The sequence below is a fragment of the Pelophylax lessonae genome (genome assembly GCF_965119305.1).
Source record: "Pelophylax lessonae genome assembly, chromosome: 1".
Taxonomy (NCBI): domain Eukaryota; kingdom Metazoa; phylum Chordata; class Amphibia; order Anura; family Ranidae; genus Pelophylax; species Pelophylax lessonae.
In genome coordinates this window covers 205,836,230-205,856,267 of record NC_138768.1, presented here as the reverse complement: position 1 = coordinate 205,856,267, position 20,038 = coordinate 205,836,230, and the positions used below count along the sequence as shown (strand labels likewise).

The 20,038-nt window shown below is 45.1% G+C and overlaps 1 protein-coding gene across 2 annotated transcripts in view; it reads right to left on the bottom strand.

Moving 5' to 3' along the window:
* SLC27A6 (solute carrier family 27 member 6) overlaps nt 1-19,825 on the bottom strand; it is a gene marked incomplete at its 3' end in the record, with an annotated part of 100,975 nt that extends 81,150 nt beyond the window's left edge. Inside the window, exons 1-4 of one of the 2 annotated variants that reach the window (XM_082243860.1) lie at nt 19,686-19,825; nt 18,938-19,540; nt 9,599-9,808; nt 3,264-3,422 (exon numbers count right to left, since the gene is read on the bottom strand). In XM_082243860.1, the coding sequence (XP_082099986.1) occupies nt 3,264-3,422; nt 9,599-9,808; nt 18,938-19,418 (850 nt within the window). In that variant the 5' untranslated portion in view covers nt 19,419-19,540; nt 19,686-19,825. The remainder of the gene's footprint in view (nt 1-3,263; nt 3,423-9,598; nt 9,809-18,937; nt 19,541-19,685) is intronic. The other variant, XM_082243861.1, reaches the window with a different exon arrangement.
* Nucleotides 19,826-20,038: the final 213 nt, after the last annotated feature.

Below are 20,038 nucleotides of genomic sequence, written 5' to 3'. Positions count from 1 at the left end.
GATTGGATAGTTTAAGTGAATAGTCACACTATGCGGATGATTTAAAAAAGGCATGTGGAAAGGCTATAGATTGAGCACTTTGTAAGTGCAGTTGCCCTAGTACTTAGAAAATAGGCTTCAATTTGCAAAGAATACCCAATCAAATGCAAGGAAATTAAAAACACAGCATTTTTGCTTGAAGCTTATTAAAGTCAGCAGAGCTTCACCTCATGTACTAAAGCCAGTCATAGACTGACCGAAATTCATCCTGTTCAGCAAGAACCGGGTGAATTTCCATCCATCCGTGGGCAGGCTGGTTGTACTGAAGTCAATCTTTAGTATAACCAGCCGGTCTGGATTTTTTTGTGCGATTACTGCTGTAGAATCATTGTATTCTGATGGTGGGAAAACCTCCCGCTGTCATAATACAATAGCGCAGTGGGAAGGAGGAATTAAAAAGGTTCTTCATTCTAGAAAAAAAAAGTCAGCAGCTACAAATCCCGTCCAGGAATCCAGCCAGGGGCAATTGCCCCCCCCCCCCCCCAAAAAGTCTTACTGACTCTCGAGTCTCTCGGTCACATTCAGAATCAGCAGCAGGCCAGCAACAGAGCCGAGAGACTCTTGTTGATGCACCGCCGCGCCGCTGGCTTCTACTGCCCCCTGAACTGGTTGCTATTGGCTGCCGCCTGGCGTCTAGCGACCAGTGATGTCACATCCGAGCTGGGGAGGAGGAGAGCAAGGTCCCAGCATTCAGAGCGGAGGAGGATTTACCTTCTTCCTCCTCCACGCCTAGTGTGAATGTTGGCTCCACCCACCTCCTCCCTGTATCTTCTCCTGGCACCAGCGTGACGTGAGTGAGGGAAGAGAACTGTGCCTGCCAACCTGCCAGCTGGTGCCAGGAGGAATCAGTCATCTTGCAGTGCTCACACACATTACATAAAGGCAGGCAGACTGTTGGACAGCTGAGAGTCACTCTAAGAAAAAAGATCATCTCTAAGTAAGATGATGTGGAGTATTGAAGGCTTTAACCTGCCCAAACTAGTTCTGCTGCTCTGCAAAGCCTCCAGACTCCAGCCCAGTCTCTAGAACCCAGAGCAGAATTTATCATTTCTGACACATCAGCCATAAACCCTGAAGGCCCTTTGGGAAAGTGAAGATACTTAATTGGTATATGGTTGGATTACCAGAGCAGACACAGGAAGGGGCCAGGTGGCTTTATAAAGAACTATGGGTTGGAATTGCATCCTATGGCCTGTGAAGAGCCACTTCCTTCCATGAATAAGTGGTGGAGGGGTGGTCTGACTGTATAGGGGTTTTAGGAATACGCAAAGCCTTATGATGCATTTACTTTTACAGTATATAGTCTGTGCATGTGAGGGAATGTATCACTTTCATATCTACTTTAGTACAGGATGACATTCAGAGCTCACAACAAGGGGGTTACTGCGGGCATGACTAAATTGGACCCACAAAGCTGAAATAGGAGAAATATGTCCTGCAAATATTTGTAAAGTGTATGATGTGGCTCACATTTTAAAAAGGAGATCACTGTTAGGGTCCTTTCACACGGCCGCTCCGTGTGTCCGCAAATCATCCTATTTTTTTGCGGATGATTTGCGGACATAATGTAAGTGAATGGCACTGCGGATGTCAGCGGAATACCATCCGCTGACATCCGATTTTCCTCCTTTCAGTTGTGTTCCGTTTTTTGGAACGGAACAGAACCCTATTTTTTCATCCGTGTAAAAAAAGGGAAAGGAAGGAAAATCGGATGTCAGCGGTGTCATCCGCTGACATCCGCAATGCCATATACTTACATTATGTCCGCATATCATCCGCAAACGGATGGGATGATATGCGGGCACACGGAGCGGATGACACAAATGTCATCCGCTCCGTGAAAAAAAAAAAAAGTCCCACAGCGGACTAAAGCAGCGGAGCGGCCGTGTGAAAGAAGCCTTAAAGAACAGTGGTCATGTTCCAGAATTATTAATTGCAACTGTAAGAAAGCGTTAAAACATTATGCTTTGGTATGTGAGACTTTTCTGCATCTCTAAGCCCATGTAAAAAAGCGGCCTTACAGATCTTGTCCCTCTGCAGCCTGGGATTGGACAGTAAAAGGAGAGGCAGCAGACTGATGAGCTTGTCTTTTTGTTGCTCTGCTCTCTCCTCCTATCAGTTTGCTCCTTGCACTACAACACACCTGTTTAGTTAGTTACTTTGCTGTTTCTACTTCCCTCTCTGAGCTCTGCTGTACAAAGGACTGCAAAAGGCTCACATTTAAAGTAGACATTTAAACTATACAACATCTCACCTTTAAATGCTGCCTCACAACGGCTCTATATTGCACAACACACAGTGTATCATAAATTGCAAAGTTTTTCTTTTTCTATACAGTCAAGCCCTACTTGTGTCACTGTTTTAAACAAGGTTAGGACTGTATGATACGTTAAATACAGTTCTTTAAGCAACACCTTATTTTCTGGCAGTGCCCCTTCCGAGACTAGACACTGGATCCACCCCTGGATCCAGCACCGTGCTCATCAGGGCTAGTTTTTCATTCGACTTTGGGTTCCTGGCGCCAGCATCATAACTGTGGGCAGCTGGCTGGGCTGCTTACAGCTGGCTGCTCACTGTGCATGCTTGAACCACGCTGCACTTTGTGAATGATCCCGCAGTCCTCTGGGACTTGTGACATGTCCCAGAAGGCTGTGGGGAGGGAAGGGCAGAGGGTGAAGTTTGGGTGAAGTTACTTAAGCAATCCTCTTACCTTTAACCCAAAGTTGAAGAAAAGAAAAAATTGCATAATGTAGGGCCGGCCTAAGCTCTGGAGCAACTGAAATTGCAAAGTGCACACACTATTTGCCTTCAGTAAATCAACCCCAGAGTACTGAGTAAAGGTTCTCAACTCCTTGTCTTTTATTTACCACGAAGCATCAATAATAGGTAATAATTATGTTTGACTATACACTAGCTATGACTCAATAACTGTGCATGGTAAAAACTGCATACCTTGGGAGTATCACCAATGTCTGTTAAAAAGTCAAACACCTCGATAATACAGGCAAAAATAGTAGTGATCCATGATGTCAAAATAGATCCCATTTTATCTCAATTCTGGGTGTTTGAGCATTCTCATCATAATCAAGTCATTTACTAAAGCCATAGGTCAAAGTGATTTTTGAAATGTTAGGGCTAAAATATTTTTTTTCTTCTCATCATACAGGTTTATATAAAGATACTTTATAAAATGTTCAAGATAAAGCTGAATACAGATAACGTACCAAGGTAGACGCATCCACCGATCCCAATGAGGGAGGCTGCACTATGGTAGAGTGGTAGTGTGATATATACAATATCATCTGGATTGCCCCCGAATGCCCATATTCCAGCAGCACCCCGCAGAGCTTGAAGCTGGCTGATAACAGCTGCTTTTGGGAGACCTACAAAGAAAAAAAAAAAACAAACAAAAAAAAAAAAACATTACCTACTGATGTGCAGTTTTATGCATTTGATCCAAGCATACAACACACTGAAAGCAAATTTTGTTACTTTACTAACATTTCACAGTAGTAGCATAACTAGTTAATAAAACCACCTGCCTAGCAGTTAAACCTCAGTTTGTCATTTTAAATGAATGATCTATATCAATTCACCACTCACTCCTCAAGTTGTTGTAAAGGCACAAGGTTTTTTACCTTCATGCATTGCATGAAGGTAAAAACCCTTTTGTGTTTTTGTGTGCAGCAGCCCCCCCCCCCCCCTTCTCGATCCATCGACATAGGTGTGCGTAGCCTATTGCATTAGGGTGTGCACCCCAAAGCTCAAACACACACACGCGTGTGTGTATTATATATATATATATATATATATATATATATATATATATATATATATATATATACACACATATACATACACACACACACACACACACTATATATACATACACACTTGTCAAAAGTATTGGGACACCTGCCTTTACACACACATGAACTTTAATGGCATCCCAGTCTTAGTCCGTAGGGTTCAATATTGAGTTGGCCCACCCTTTGCAGCTATGCCAGCATCAACTCTTCTGAGAAGGCTGTCCACAAGGTTTAGGAGTGTGTCTATGGGAATGTTTTACCATTTTTCCAGAAGCGAATTAGTGAGGTCAGGTACTGATGTTGGACGAGAAGGCCTGTCTCGTAGTCTTTGTTCTAATTCATCCCAAAGGTGTTCTATCGGGTTGAATGTCAGGACTCTATGCAGGCCAGTCAAGTTCCTCCACCTAAAACTCGCTCATCCATGTCTCTATGAACCTTGCTTTGTGCACTGGTCCAAATAATTTGGTGGAGGGGGGTTATAGTGTGGGGTGTTTTTCAGGGGCTGGGTTTGGCCCCTTAGACTCTTAGGGCATCAGCATACTAAGACATTTTGGACAATTTCATGCTCCCAACTTTGTGGTAACAGTTTGGGGATGGCCCCTTCCTGTTCCAACATGACTGCGCATCAGTGCACAAAGCAAGGTCCATAAAGACATGGACTTAGCATGGGTGGTGGAAAATTAACTTCAAGTGCAATAATTTACATTATAATAGTAACTAAAACATATAAAATTAAGTGTAACAATCTAAAAAATAAAAATTATAAAGTGCTCTACTGGTGTAAACCTTCCAACTAAAACGTTTTTGCACTTAAGTTAAATTGTATGGCAAATATCTGTAGAGGGGTTCCACCATCCCTGCTAAGTTTTGAAAAAGATGTATGCCTTATTTTCCTTTTGATGTGTATTACAGGTGAAATTACATGTGAGGCACTGATAGGGACTGATAGGCAGCACTAATGGGCACTCGTTCTCAGCACTGATTGGCACTGATGGGGCTGCACTGATGGTCACTGATTGGCAGCACTGATTGACACTGATTGGCAGCACTGAGAGGTGGCACTTATTGGCAGCACTGATGGGTACTGATAGGTGGCACTGATAGGCAGCGCTGATTGGCAGCACTGCTGGGCACTAATAGGCAGCACTGATGGCTACTTATAGGCGGCATTGGTGGGCACTGATTGGTGGCACTGATAGGTAGCACTGATAGGCATTGATAGGGTGGCACTGATAGGGAGCACTGGTGGGCACTGATAGGTGACACTGATGAGGTGGCACTGATAGGTGGCACCGATAGGCACTGATGAGGTAGCACTGGTGGGCACTGATAGGTGGCACTACTGGGCACTGATAGGCGTTGTTAGGTGACACTGATAGGCACTGATGAGGCGGCACTGGTGGGCACTGATAGGTGTCACTACTGGGCACTGATGAGGCAGCACTGGTGGGCACTGATGAGGTGGCACTACTTGGAACCACTTATGGACACTAACAGGGGAGAGGGGGGAGGTTCACATTCAGCAGATAGTGAGGCTTGCCAGAGCCGTTCAGTGTGTGACGCTGTCATGTAATGTTACTGCTTGCAGGGAGAAAGACCAGCTGTCAAAACTCAGCGGTGATGTCGGGGGTGGGTGGGATCAAGCAGCTGTCAAACACCAGCCAATGATTGGGCTGCTTAAGAAAGGGGCGGAGCTTCAGCTTGTCTTTCTCCCTGCAAGCATTAACATTACCTGACAGCGTCACACACACTGAGCGGCTCTGGCAAGCCTCACTATCTGCTGGAGCCAACAGCACAGCCGCCTCTCCACCGAGTATCTCACTACCCTTAGTGCCAAAGATGGAGATCTTGGGAGACAGCTGGCCCTACACTAACAGACACATGGTGATTAGGGTGTGCCCAGGCATACCCGGCACACCCCGTGCGCACGCCTATGTCCATCGATATCCACAAGAGCCTTATCTCTTTGGGGACTCACACTACTGATTGGCTTTTGCCCGAAGCTGAGCCATTGTCTATCGCTGCTGTCAATCACAGCCAGTGAGCCAATCAGGAGATGGAGGGGCTGGGCCAAGCCACAGCTCCGTGTGTTAATGGACACACAGAGCTTCGGCTCGGTAACGGTGCCCCCAAAGCAAGCGGTTTGTGTGGGGGTATCCGGCAGGATCCAGGAGTGCTGGCATGGGACCCGAGGATCCAGCCTGCTCTGTGCACAACCATTGCACACAGCAGGTAAGTATAACATGTTTATTATTAAATAAACAAAAAACAAAACAAAAAAAGTCTATCATAAGCTAAAAAACAAAAGACTTCAAACTTTCATTGATGTTAAAGGGGGCAATACACGGTATTAAGAACTGGGGTATGTAAACTTTTGATCAGGGTCATTTGGGTAGTTTCTGTTGTCATTATAATTTAAAAAGAGTAAACACAGTTGATTGATAATAAATGGCTTCTGCCAAACACTAACCATGAGGCCCCGTTCACACTGGGGCGATCCGACTTCCCGGAGCGACCTCCGAGGTCGCGGTGCGAGCAGCACGCCGCGACCTCGGAGCGGCCGGCACGGACTTCATAACATTGAAGTCTATGACGGTCGCTCCGGGTCGCCCCAAAGAAGCTCCGGACCCTTTTTCTAAGTCGGAGCGACTTGTGTCACTCCTATTAGAACGGGTCCGCAGCTTCCCTATGGAAGGCGACCTGTGAGACGACCAGGTGGCCTCACAGGTCGCCCCAGTGTGAACGGGGACTTAGTGAAAGAAAAGTTTTTGTGTTTTCATTTATATTCTCTGAAAAATGGCCAAGAAATCATAAATTCTGCCAGGGTATGAAAACTTACATATGAACTCCGGGGTAAAATGCTCCATTGTAGGGAGACTCTCACTGCTAATAAGGCACTTTTATTTACCTGATCCTTGAAGTATCTTCTCACCTATTCCCTGGCCCTCTGACATCATTACAATTATTGCAGAGCCCATACCAAGGCATGGAATGTGAAGACTGCCATAGAGCATAGGAATATTGGAGAGTGCAGGAGGGCTGCCGGGGGCCAAGGATCACGTAAGTAGAAGTCCTTTTTGGGACCCGCTAGACATAAATGAGCATTTAACCCTTGCAGTGTGGGGCAATCCCACTGTAAGGAAGCATTTTTGTTCTGTCTGAAAATGGGCTTTAAATAAAAAAAAAAAAAAAACTGATTGAAATTAAGATGTTCCAACAAGATCTGCCATCATCCTAGGTGGATATCTGCAATACCGAAAAGTCAGTTGTTAAGGATCAGAAGGAACAGCACATTAAAAAAGATTAAAAAAAGATCAAGTATACATGAATCGGTAAAGCTTTGTAATAAAATAAAGATTAGGAAAATGGAAATAAGGTTAATGATTTTTTTTTTTTTTTTTTTACTATCCATAATATGCAGCATAAGGAGATTGTAGGATAGAACAGTGTTAGTTTCTGTTTTACATTATTTTTTTCAAAGGGACAAGATGAGATTGTTACAGTGCAATAGTGGGTTGACTGTTAAAGGGATGATTTACCACATGCTAATAGGCATATTTGTCAGAAATATTTTATTAACAATTAAATATTTTCAATAATTTTATTATTTTTATGAACAGTTAGAGTGATCATTTTTTTATTTAATTTCAGTGCTGACCAATTTGGTTTTCACTTGATAGCTTCTTGCATAGTGGACATTCCTTCCTCAGCACACTCCCTCCCTGGCCACTGCACTTGTCACACTGACAGAGGCATGGGCATGGAGTTTTGTAGTAGGGGTAGGTGGAGTCCCAAGGGGAACTGAGCGACTAGTTGATTGACAGTACATGGGAGCCGGTAGGCCAATAGCCACTATTCAGTGCAAGGTTTTCTAATCAGCCCTTTTTTTATTAGGCTGACCTGTTTGGGAACTAGTTTCTCAGTTCCCCATCAAACTCTGCCCAAGCAGTTACTGAAGTAATTTCCCAAATATGGGAATTGCCATATTTGAGTTATGACATCACCAGTATCCCCAGCTACTTTGTTTACATTTATCTCTGGTCCAGGTAATCCCTTATCCCACAGCTGAATATAGACGGGGATACAGTGTTGAGCAGGAAGCTGCCACATTAATGACAGCTTCTCAGTACAGACATGCCCAGCTCAGTACTGTTATAGCTCTGCAAGCCAGCTCAGAGCTGGTCTTAATTACCGCCAGTTTCCTAATCTGCAAACTGGTGGAAGCTCCCCAAGAATCTGTTGTTGTAAAGTTCCTAAAATGGTTATAGAAACTGCCTGACACTGAATCTGGCGCAAATGAATGCCTGAATTAGGCGCAGATAACTAGTGCCAAAAAAGTGCCATTTTGTGTTTTGGATTTTTGCCTATGTGTATCACTGTTCCCATAGGGCTTGCTGTGTGAGAACTTTTTGGGCCTCCTCTGATTACCAGCACACAGTCACTTAGGCCCCTTTGACACAGGTGGACCGTTCAGATCTGCCTGTCCGTTTTTTTGGGGGATCTGAATGGATGCCTCATGTATCTCTATGGGGCATCGGATGTCAGGGGAGACATGTCCTCTGACATCCCATCCGATCCGTCAAATCTGGACGGATGGAAACCCTATTTTCCATCCATCCAGCGGATCGAATGAGAACGGACAGGCGGTCCGTTCCCATCTGATTCCCCCATAGAGAACAGCGGGACCTGACGGCTGTGTCTCCGCACAGAGTGCGGATCGATCCCCCGTTGAGAAAAACGGAGTCCACCTGACGGACTCCCTGTGTGAAAGGGGCCTTAGGGTACAGTTCACACAATCATCCTTAGTCCCAATGGTTCATTGCTCAATAAACAGTTCAGGGGTATTGGTTTTTTAGTATTTATTGTGGAACTTGGATGGGAGAAGGGAGTAGTGGGATACTCCAGCTGAACTATGTAGATCGGATAAGGACAACTCTCACTTGGTCTTACCAGATTGCTTGTGGAAGCAGTCACACTGCTTAAACCATACTGCCACATGTACGGAAAGGGTTAAGTCTCCTTTCTCTTTCTCCAGCAATAGACTTGGTGATCTACATTCTCTTCAGGACACTCTCTAGCATCCCCTATATCGACACTCATCCACTGACTCTTCTAGCTGCAGGGGTGGCCCCCCTCAGGTCAGGCCCCTTGACACAGATCTTTACTCACTCTACTGCAGAATCAGATCCTTCAGTGTCTCCCCTCTCAGTCAGCTCCACAGGACCTCCAGGTTCAGTTCCTCTCTAGCTCTTTAGGCCCTCAGGTCTACTACCTGAGGTCGCATTAAACCTCTACAGAGGAGGAGGCAGCTGCCCCCTCCCTTTGAGACTCCACTATCCAGATGAAAGACACAAAGCACATGTGCTCCTGACATTTATACAGTATCCCAGCATGCACCAATGCACGCTCCTCTGTCAAATCACCAGGGCTGTACTAAATGCCTGTGCACTCATTTGTCAGGTTTACTCCCACTATACAATATGCCTCCCTATTGGACCAGTGTAAAACCCTCTTCAGACAGACTGAGTTGCACCTGAGCACATTGAGCAGACCTCACTAGCAGATCCTGCTCTCTGGTAGGCAGAGAACAATATAGATTTACCTGCAATCCCTCTGGTAAGCAGACAGGATTCAAAACCATACTCTTTCTCTAGCACCTACCTAAAAGGGTGCTACATATGAAAGGTACATCATGATTTTTACATCAGATAGTACTTTTCAAGTTACATGAAATGACATCGCAATGATACCTGTAGTCCCTGATGTGAAGATATAAAGCGTTGCAGCATTGGTGCTGCCCACAAAGCGCAGGTGTGCAGGTACAGGCTCATCTGGTACTGAATCCAGTTTGTCTAGGACAGTATTTACCCCTGGGAGACTAGATTCCCTAGCCATTACCCAAACTGTAATATTGTCTTCTTGCAGGCTTGGTAGAATCTCTTCCAATGAATCAAGCAAGTCTGGGAAGAAAAAATATATATATATATCAATACAAGTATGGTGATTTGTTAGCAATAAAATGGAACTCTGTTAAAAAAGTAAATCAATATTTTTCTAGATTCTGACAAACTGTCTATATCCTCTATGGGAAAACTTTTTCTAGCTTCCTGTCCCAGCGGTCAGCGGTTAACAAGATAGAAAATAGAGTTCTCCGCAGTAGGGCCTCACATCACAATAAAAACCATTCAGAACAGTGGGGAGGAACTGGATCCTCTGCACGTATTTATGGTGTCTGGGTCTCCATCTTCTTAATTCTTTTCCCATTGACCTTTGGACAGGAAGTAAGGCCAAACTGTTCCAAAGGGGAACCAGACATAATCTAAGAGGTTTTGTCTAAAACCATTTGGGGAAACTGGAATTATGGCTTTAAGATAAACTGCATGAACATTTAAATGCATAATTTTTGAATGGTTATGGGTCAAGTTAAAAACCCAAATATCCAACGTGGCCTTCACTGATCCCTTACCCCTCTGACTCACCTCATTAGTTCTTTCTATTTTTCTTTGGAGAATCCACTATCAGTTTCCTATCAGGTCTGATTTGACATCCAGTGGGAGGAGCGGTTTGTACCTGTGTTTAATTTGGCTAGGGTGAATTTAATGAAAGGAAAAGGGAAGGCTGTAATAAGCCCCCTTTTCCTCATGGGAGATGGGAGAGTGGCTGGAAAAGAAAATTGGTTCATGAGGTAATATTTCCCTCCTTTTTTCCCCTCAGGTAAAAAAGAAGGGAGATTCAGGGTATCCTGAGGGAACAGCTGTAGTGGGCGTGACTTTTGCAGGGGTCAGAGCACCTATAGGAATAGGTTTAGTGTAGAAGCTTCTAGAGATATCTGAGGCCCCTATATAAAGTGAAGCTCGCCTCAGAGGGGCTCATTCGCCTCAGAAGACTCAGCGGTGTGAGTTCCCCAACCCCCCCTCCCTTGTCGCGGCTGTATATTATGTGGTGGGTCACCTTTGCTATAGCAAAGGGGGACGGTTTATATTTGAGTAGAAGTTTATGGTTTTAACTGTAATTTTATTTATCCAGCCTGAGCCGTGGTGGCTAGGCTGTTGAGAGTGTTGATGTTTTTATTATATATTTATTGAAAGTTTTAAAACCAGTAATAAACGGCCGCGGCCAATAATTTTTCCACTAGAATACAGGTGTCTGCTTTTTATTTAACCACTTTAATACAGGGCACTTCCCTCCCTTCCTGCCCAGGCCAATTTTCCCCTTTTAGCGCTGTTGCATTTTGAATGACAATTGCGCGGTCATACAACACTGTACCTACACCAAATTTATGTCATTTTCCCCCCACAAATAGAGCTTTCTTTTGGTGGTATTTGATCACCTGTGCGATTTTTACTTTTTGCTAAACAAATAAAAAAAGACCGAAAAGTTTGAAAAAAAAAAAAAGTTTTTTTGTTTATGTTGGGCACTGATAGGCGGCACTGCTGGGCACTGATAGGCGGCATTGATGGACACTGATAGGTGGCACTGACGGGCACTGATAGGTGGCACTGATAGGCGGCACTGGTGGGCACTGATGGGCGGCACTGATGGGCACTAATGGGTACTGATAGGCGGCACTGGTGGGCAATAATGGGCACTGGTGGGCGACACTAAAGGATGGCAATGATGGGCACTTGTGGGCAGCACTGATAGGGAGGACACTGGTGGGCATCACTGATGGGGAGGGCAATGGGGGGCTCCCTGAGCCCTGATTGCCATCCCTGGTGGCCATAGTGGGCATCCCTGGGGTCATAGTGGGCATCCCTGGGGTCATAGTGGGCATCCCTGGTGGATCTAGTGGCATCCCCCCCGAGGGTCTGCACTGGTAATCAATGATCTGATTACCAGTGCCGACCCCCCCCCCCCTGTCAGGGGAGCCGCTGATCGGCGCTGCTTTACTCGTGCCTGTCAGGCACGAACTAAGGAAAGCCGATCAGCGGCTATTCCTATTTACTATGTGACCAGCCGTGATTGGACACGGCTGATCACATGGTAAAGAGCCTCCGTCAGAGGCTCTTTACCGAGATCAGAGATGCAGGGTGTCAGACTGACACCTCGCATCACCGATCGCCGCTCTGCGTGCCCCCGGGGGGCGCCCAGAGCTGTGTTATCCTGCCGCCGTCATATGACGTCCGGTCAGGATAACAACCACATTCCCGCCGTCAATTTGTAATAGGGCGGGCGGGAAGTGGTTAAAGTGGAGCTCCACCCAAAAGTGGAACTTCCGCTTTAGGTAGTCCTAACCCCCTGACATGCCACATTTGGCATGTCATTTTGTTTGGGGGGGGGGGGGGGGAGCGGGTACCTAGTTTTGACAGGCACCCGCTCCCACTTCCGCTCGGAGCGCCGCGGCACCATGAGCGGAAGTTCTCCTCTCCCCCTCCCTCCCTGCAATCTTCTGGGACATGTCAGAGGTCCCAGAAGATTGCCGGTCAATCACGACGCGTAGCGCAACTCGCGCATGCGAAGTGCGTACCCGGCTGTGAAGCCGCAAACTGTCACAGCCGAGTGCCTACACCAGTGATGCCGGCGCCGCAGAGCAGAGAGGGAGAAGAGCGAGGCTTCGGGCGGCCGCATCGCTGGACCGTTAGACAGGTGAGTGTGTGATTAGGCTGGAACTCCGCTTAAGTTAAGTTTTAATAATAGTAAATCCTGCCTACTGTCCCATTATACAGCTCTTCTCACCAGCCATCAGATCAGACATGGTGGATTATCCAACCATGATGGCTCTGCCCGCAGCTCCCCCCGACCAGCTAATCAAACTATACACACACAAGAAACGGCTCCTGTCAACAGCCATCAAACTGGACTTGATGAGAAATCGCAATGCCCCATGCTGAATGCATCCTCCTTTGTTTACATATCTCTTGGATTGTAAACTCTAAGAAGCAGGACCCTCTGATTCCTACTGTATTGTAATTGTACTGTCTGCCCTTATGTTTTAAAGTGCTGTGTAAACTCTTGGCCCTTTAAAAATCCTGTATTATAATAATATCAACTCTAAATGAATGAATTATTCATCAGTGACCACGCATGTTGAGAGTGACCAGCCCCGCTGCATGAATGACTCATTCATTCTGGACTGCCTGCTAATTGGACACTATTATTTAAAAATTGGCAGTGGCCAAGGCCAATAGGGCCGCCTACCTCCCAGCCTCCTTCCTGGCTAGGAACCAAGCAGCTCCAATAGAATGCATTTTTCACTGTATGCTATACGCATTATAAATCTTATCAAAAATGTTTACATGCACACAGTGACCAAACACTATAAGGCTTGGTTCACACCTATGCAGGTTGCAGTTTGCATATTCCAGGTGCATTTTGCGTTTTTCAATACACATTTTTGATCCAATGAAGTCTATGGAACCAAAAACCAGAAAAAAGTCCCTGGCCCTTTCATAAAATGTACAGATGTGAACACTGACCCATAGGAAACTATGTTAAATAAACTGTAGTGTGTTTCAGCAAAACTGAAAACGCTTTACAAAATGCATAGGTGTGAACCAGGCCTCAAAGTCTCCTCAGAATGTGGGATTTTCAGGATTACGGTTCCGAATGCTCCTCTAGTAAACAGAGGAAAAATGCCCCTATACAGATGGACACATTGGATTTATAAGCTGCATTCAGATGCGGAAAAAGAAAAAAAAAAAAAAAAAAGAAGAGGATATGAATACGCAATTTATTTGTTTTGCGTCAGTGTGCATGAGGCCACAGTCTGATCACATTGCTAAAATGTCAAAATAATTATTTGTTCAACGAGTGGACATAACACTTGGATCATAGCTGCTCTTTAACTACTTTAGGGTCCCTTTCACAGGAACGGTTAGAATTCAGCTTTTAGCTGCGGAAAGAGGAACTTAGTGCCGGTTCACACTTGTGCGATGCGGGAACGCTGCAAATATGCAGCCTGTTCCCGCATCGCATCCGCACATCTGGCAGTTCACACTGCCATATACGATATGCAGGGGGTGTCAATTAAAAGTTAACGACACCCCCAGTTGCGAGCGCATATTGCAGTGCGATCTGCAAGTTCGCACAGAATCGGATCGCACAAATGTGAACCACTGTGCAATCCGATTCTGATGCGGCTCAAAAAAAGCCTCATGTGCGAGTTTGCTGCGGATGCGCTGCGAATTCAGCCATACAAAGTGTATGGCTGAACTCGCTTCCGCACATGAGATCGCATGTAATGAAGGAGCAGTGCACTCCAAATTACATGCGATCTCGCAAACCGCACAAGTGTGAACCGGCACTTATTTACCGCAGCTAAATGCAGACAATGCATCCCTTTGAGCCCATTCACACACTGCGTTTAGCAACGTTTTCATAGCATGCGGTTTTGTGCGTTTAAGAAAAATAAAGTTGACATCGTCCAAGAGCGATGTACCGCAGCTATTTGTATATAAACTCAGTTAATCGCAGTACAAAGAAAAATTAAGTAAACAGTTGCTATACAAAAGGCAAGAATTCATTACCGCAGCAGCATGTAAACGCAATTAATCGCACATAAATCGCAATGTAGAAATGGGAATAATCTTAGTGCCCGGAGTGTTGGAATTTCAAAAGAACAAAACATGTTTTTACCAGCGGCACAACAACCGCCCGTGAAAAAGGGGCCTAATGCCTAGCATAACAGAATTATAGGCACCTAAGAGTTGAGTAGGCTTTGCATTGCCCAATATGAAGTGGTAAGCAACTTCATGCACACGGTGTTCTATGAACTGTCATTTAAGTTAGGACAAGTAATGTTATCTTCTTAAAAAATGCACAGGAGTGAACGGTAATGGGATATCTTCGATGTGATTGTTCATATACCGTTATCTTCTGCATATTTTTGTTGCTAGATTGCTGTAGGATAGAGCCAAAAGGTCTGTGCTGGCTTTACATATGCGCGGCGTGTTTCTTGTTCTTTTGTGAAATGCATGAAGTACATAATAGAAGAAGCACATGGCAGTGAACACAGGAACAGGGCGTACCCTAACTGAGGCCTCAATAGCAGCTCAGAAATTCTAAATATTAACCTTTTCACTGCAGCCTGTGAAATTTAAAGGGGAAAAGGCAAAAAAATAACCTTTTCCCCAACAATTTTGCTATAATTTGCACTGGTCAGATGGAAATTATGATAACAGCAAAATACTTATACAATTACATATAATTAGATTACACTTACTCCGTGTGTCCTTTCATACATTTACTACAAATAAAAGTTGTAGCTGAACCTCAGTGGACCCCCGCACCCCCCAAAAAAAAAAAAAAAAAATCCCCTATCCCTGAAAAGAGTCTACTTATTTTGTTTCCAACATCTAAAAAGCCTCACAATTTTATAGATTTGTAAAAATACAATCCCATTTATTACAGTTTGTATAGTTTGAGGCTGAGTTCACAATGGTGTGATGTGGGAACCACAGCGATTCCTGTGCTTGTTCCCGTATCGCATCTGACTCGCAGGCAGTTCACACTGCTCTCTGCAAACCGCTGCGGATGTCAATATAAAATTAATGACACCCCCAAATCCGTTTGCAGGACGCAGTTCGAACTGTGAAACCAGATGGAATTGGATCGCATAGGTCTGTCTACGGTCCATGCGATCCGAATGCAGTGCGGATCAAAAAAAAAAAGTCCTGCACCATTTTGGTGCGAATGCTATGTGATTTTAGCCATACAAACTGTATGGCTGAATTCACATTGCTCAGACATCGCATGTAATGTGCACAGCAATGCGGTGCGAATCACATGTGCTGCCTGACATCGTACCAGTGTGAAACCAGCCTGAGGGTTGATACTGCCCTTCTACTCCAGGTACTCTACTGCCGGTTCACACTGATCAGACTTGTCAGGCGACTTGGTCGGCTGACAAGTAGCTTCCAATGCGGTGCTATGGAACCATTCTAATCAGAGCGACTCAAGTCGCTCCGACTTAGAAAAAGGTTCCTGCACTATTTTATTTGCAAAGTCGGAGCGACTTGCACTGACTTCTATTATGAGAAGTTGTTGCAAGCCGCGCTGAAATCGCGCTGCACGGGGAGACTTCCGAGTCGAATTAGAGTCCATTCACTTTAGCGCAACTTGTCAGGCGACTTGTCAGCCTGACAAGTCGCGGTCCATTGATTAGCACAGGACCCGTTCTAATAGGAGCGACACAAGTCGCTCCGACTTAGAAAAAGGGTCCTGTACTACTTTGGGGCGACCTCGGAGCGACTTGCATAGACTTCCATTATGTGAAGTCTCTGCAAGTCGCGCCGAAGTCGCGGTGCACGCGATTTCACAGGTCGCCCCCCAAAGTCGTGTCGTGCTAGTCTGAATGGGCTCTTAGTGTGAACCGACTCTAAACATAGGGCCACACGTGCATTGTGGTAAATACAGACCAGCAAACAAATATTAGCATTGGGCAAACTTTTGTTTTTCGAAGATGCTGTTTTGCTATTGTGTATCAAATCACATCAAACATACATTTCTTTGAGTGGACTTCACACTATATGACTAAGTGCCGGTTTAAACTAATACGACTTGTCAGGCGACTTGGTCAGCCTGGCAAGTCGTGTACCGTCGCGGTCCATTGAGTAGTACAGGACCGGTTCTAATAGGAGCGACACAAGTCCCTCCGACTTAGAAAAAGGGTCCTGTACTACTTCAGGGCGACCTGGAGGCGACTTGCATAGACAGTCATTATATAAAGGCCGTGCAAGTCGCGCCGAAGTCGCGCTGCCCGTGACTTCACAGGTCGCCCCCTAAGTCGGAGCGACGTAGTGTGAACCGGCACTAAAAGTCATTTTTGCAGTTAGTACCGAAAAATATAAAAACAGGGCATAATAAATGCATTAGAGAATGGAAAGAAAGAAGGCGCAGCAGCCTAGTGCATTATCCCACGTGTATTTATTGCATAATAGAATGATAAAAAACTACTCACAAGTATGAGGACATTCGTTCGCTCATACAAGCCACTTGTCCAGATCTATACAGTCGTGGAATCAACAGTGTCCAGAATGTGGGGGGACCACGAGAGTGCCCCTGATGGCTAACGCGTATCGAAGGATTCTCTTTCTTCCTCAGAGGCTCTGAGCGAACCTTCCATACTCGTCAGTCAGCAGGGGCCCTTGCGTGGTCCCCCCACAATCTGGACACTGTTGATTGCAGGACTATATAGCTACGGACAAGTGGCTTGTATGAGCAAACTAATGTTCTCATGCTTGTGAGCAGTTTGTTATCACTTTATTATGCAATAAATACATGTGGGATAATGCACTAGGCTGGTGCGCCCTCTTTCTTTCCATTTCCTAGTGACACTAAGGACACCCCCAGTCCTAGAGGGCAGCAAGGCTTGAAGCAATACTCCCTGTGAAGTGGATCACCACTCATATAGGTGCTAGGCTACCATGCGACCATGCGAAAGAGTATTTGTGCAGTTTTGCATCCACATAATGAATGCATGTATCTTTGTTTAGACAGGAGATGTTACATTTTCCTATTTTAGTCTCGGTTCACACTAGGTCGCTCCGACTTAGGGGACGACCTGTGAAGTCACGTGCAGCGTGACTTCGGCGCAACTTGCACGGACTTCATAAAATTAATGTCTATGCAAGTCGCCTCCAGGTCGCCCCGAAGTAGTATAGGACCCTTTTTCTAAGTCGGAGAACGGCTCCTGTGTCGCATAATGGGAGCGTGACCAGACTTTGATGAAGAATGCCGATGGGCTGAAGTCGCGGTCCAAGTCGGACTAGTGCGAATGCAGTCTAAGTGTTTTTCTGAAGTCTTCAGGATATTAAATGTTTGAGGGTCATGCACACGGCCACAAAAACATCCTGCATCTTGTCCATTTTTATGGATCTGAACGCAGGTGTACGGTTTTCTGTGGGCCCGTGCACACAACTGCGTAAAGATCTGTAAACAACTTTTTTTTTTTAAATCTGCATCTGAGGAGCTCTACATTTAGACCATAATTTACACTGTACCAATTTTTATTAAAAAGGTACTGTGGTTGAGGGATCTGGGGGGGGGGGAGGGTTTCTAAAAAAAAAACCCAAACCCCTCCTCTGCACTAATGGGCCATACACACTATACAATTTTCTTTAGACTTTTTCCTTTAGATTTACCAAAACCATATAATATGAGGTCAAATCTAAACACTTTCAATTTGTATGCAATCAGGCAGGCCCTTGCACTACATAGAAAAGGTAAATCTAAAGGAAATCTGACAACAAAAGTTGTACAGTGTGTATCCAGCTTTAGTCAAGTTTGACTGTTTTGAATGCTCACATTTTTTGGAATTTGCCGCCAAGTACCCGAGTGCGATGTCATGATATCTCTTCAGGGTTTTTTAAATGGAGACCCGATCAGAGCCGAATGCGGCATTGATCGGGTCTTCTCTTCGGCGGCCGTGCAGGTAGGATGCCCGGGTCTCCAATTACAAGACAGCCGACCGTCGGCTATGGACGCCGGTACTGGGGTGATGCCTGTAGCTGCAGGCATCACTCCGGTACAGCACTTTCCCTAAATATCGGCAATATCGGTAACCTCAGGGGCCGATTCCGATATAACGGGGAAAGTGCATATCGGCCCCCGATATATCGGCATTGCCGATAATCGGTCGATCCCTAGTTTAAATGTACTCTGTTGGGGTGCAAGAGCTGCCTGCGTCCTATGGAGGTTGTTGGAAGGAAATAGCCACTTCCGTCCTAGCAACAAAGGATACTAGACGGCAATAGCTGCCTGTGTACTAGCAACTGAGGATGCTAGGCAGCATCAGCTATCTGCATCCTAGCAACCAATTGGCTACATTATTGCTGTATCCTTGTACACATGGAAACATTACATGCATACAACATGCAGAACACTTTTTACACAGGATCTTTCAACTTCTGCCAGCAGGATCCTGCGTACTAGTTGCAGCATATTCATATGTCCTCGTGTGTATATTCTTACTCAGTTTTGCAAACATTGTCCAAGGTGACAAATAAGTTTTAAATGGAATGAACGCCCGCAATGATTACAAATGCAATAATGCTTTGTCTGAATTCATGATTAACCAGTAAATATTCTGTGCTTTACAAATATGTAAATTATATCACCAAGACAACTGAAAATACTTAAATGACTATTACCTGCTCCCACAATAAGAATCTTGGCTCCACAGCTGTGGAAGCAATGCAGCAAGGACCGGGATCGAATGTTGTAATTAAGAAATGCCACCTGACAGCCGAGTTTTGCCAACCCAAACCACACATTCAGAAAATCTGGTTCATTGTTCATAAGCATAGCTACCGTATCCCCCTTTTTCAATGACGAATGCTTCAGGAAACAGTGGGACACCTGATTGCTCCTCTTGTCCACATCTCGATAAGTGTAGACATCTCCGTGGAATATTATAAATGCCTTATCAGGGATACGCTGAGCTTGCTGAATGAATCGATCTACAACAGTCACCACATGACCGGTCTTTTTATAGGTCTCAATCAGAAGTCCGTAGCGGACTACTTTCAACAGGTATCTCAGATCGACCCAAAAGTACGGGAAAAACTTCTTCTGCAGGAAATGGAGAGCTGCCAGGCCCGTCACAAATCCGGTTATCCAACAAAGAGCCATAGTGGACTAGGTTACAACACAAGATGGAACAGGTTATACAATTGAAGGATGAATGAGTAGACAGGTGGGTCCAGTAGATGCCATAGATCACCAAGAACAGCGACCGAGCATGCCTTCATCAACTAAAATACAAGTAGAAAAATAGAAAATCAGACATCAACAGAAGAAAGGTTTGCAAAGTAGCGGCAATAAAAGACCCAGAAGCTCTTCATACTCTGGAAGCGTAAAACCTGAGTCAATATAGTAATCTCTTCTCTTGCCTCTCACCTACTTTCAGGCTCTGTGCAGGATCCTACTACAAATAATTCTTTACATAACCGAAGGAAGCGAGGAAGACTTTCTTCTCAGTTCCATGTTTTCGCTGCAAGTCTGCAGTGCTGAAAATCCCCCACTCAGCCTTAAAGGAAAGCATTGTGGGTTTCATGGCTTTCAAAAAAAAAAAAGGGGATGGGATCTGAGACTGATGAGCTATGGAATCCATCCACTCCCAACTGATCAGTAGACACAGCCTACTTGTTTACAAGGCAACGCTTAGATAACACCCAGATAAAACGCCTCACTCATTGCTGCAAAGGAAACCTGTCAGGAGGGGGGAGCAGACTAGCAATGAGGAAGTGTCT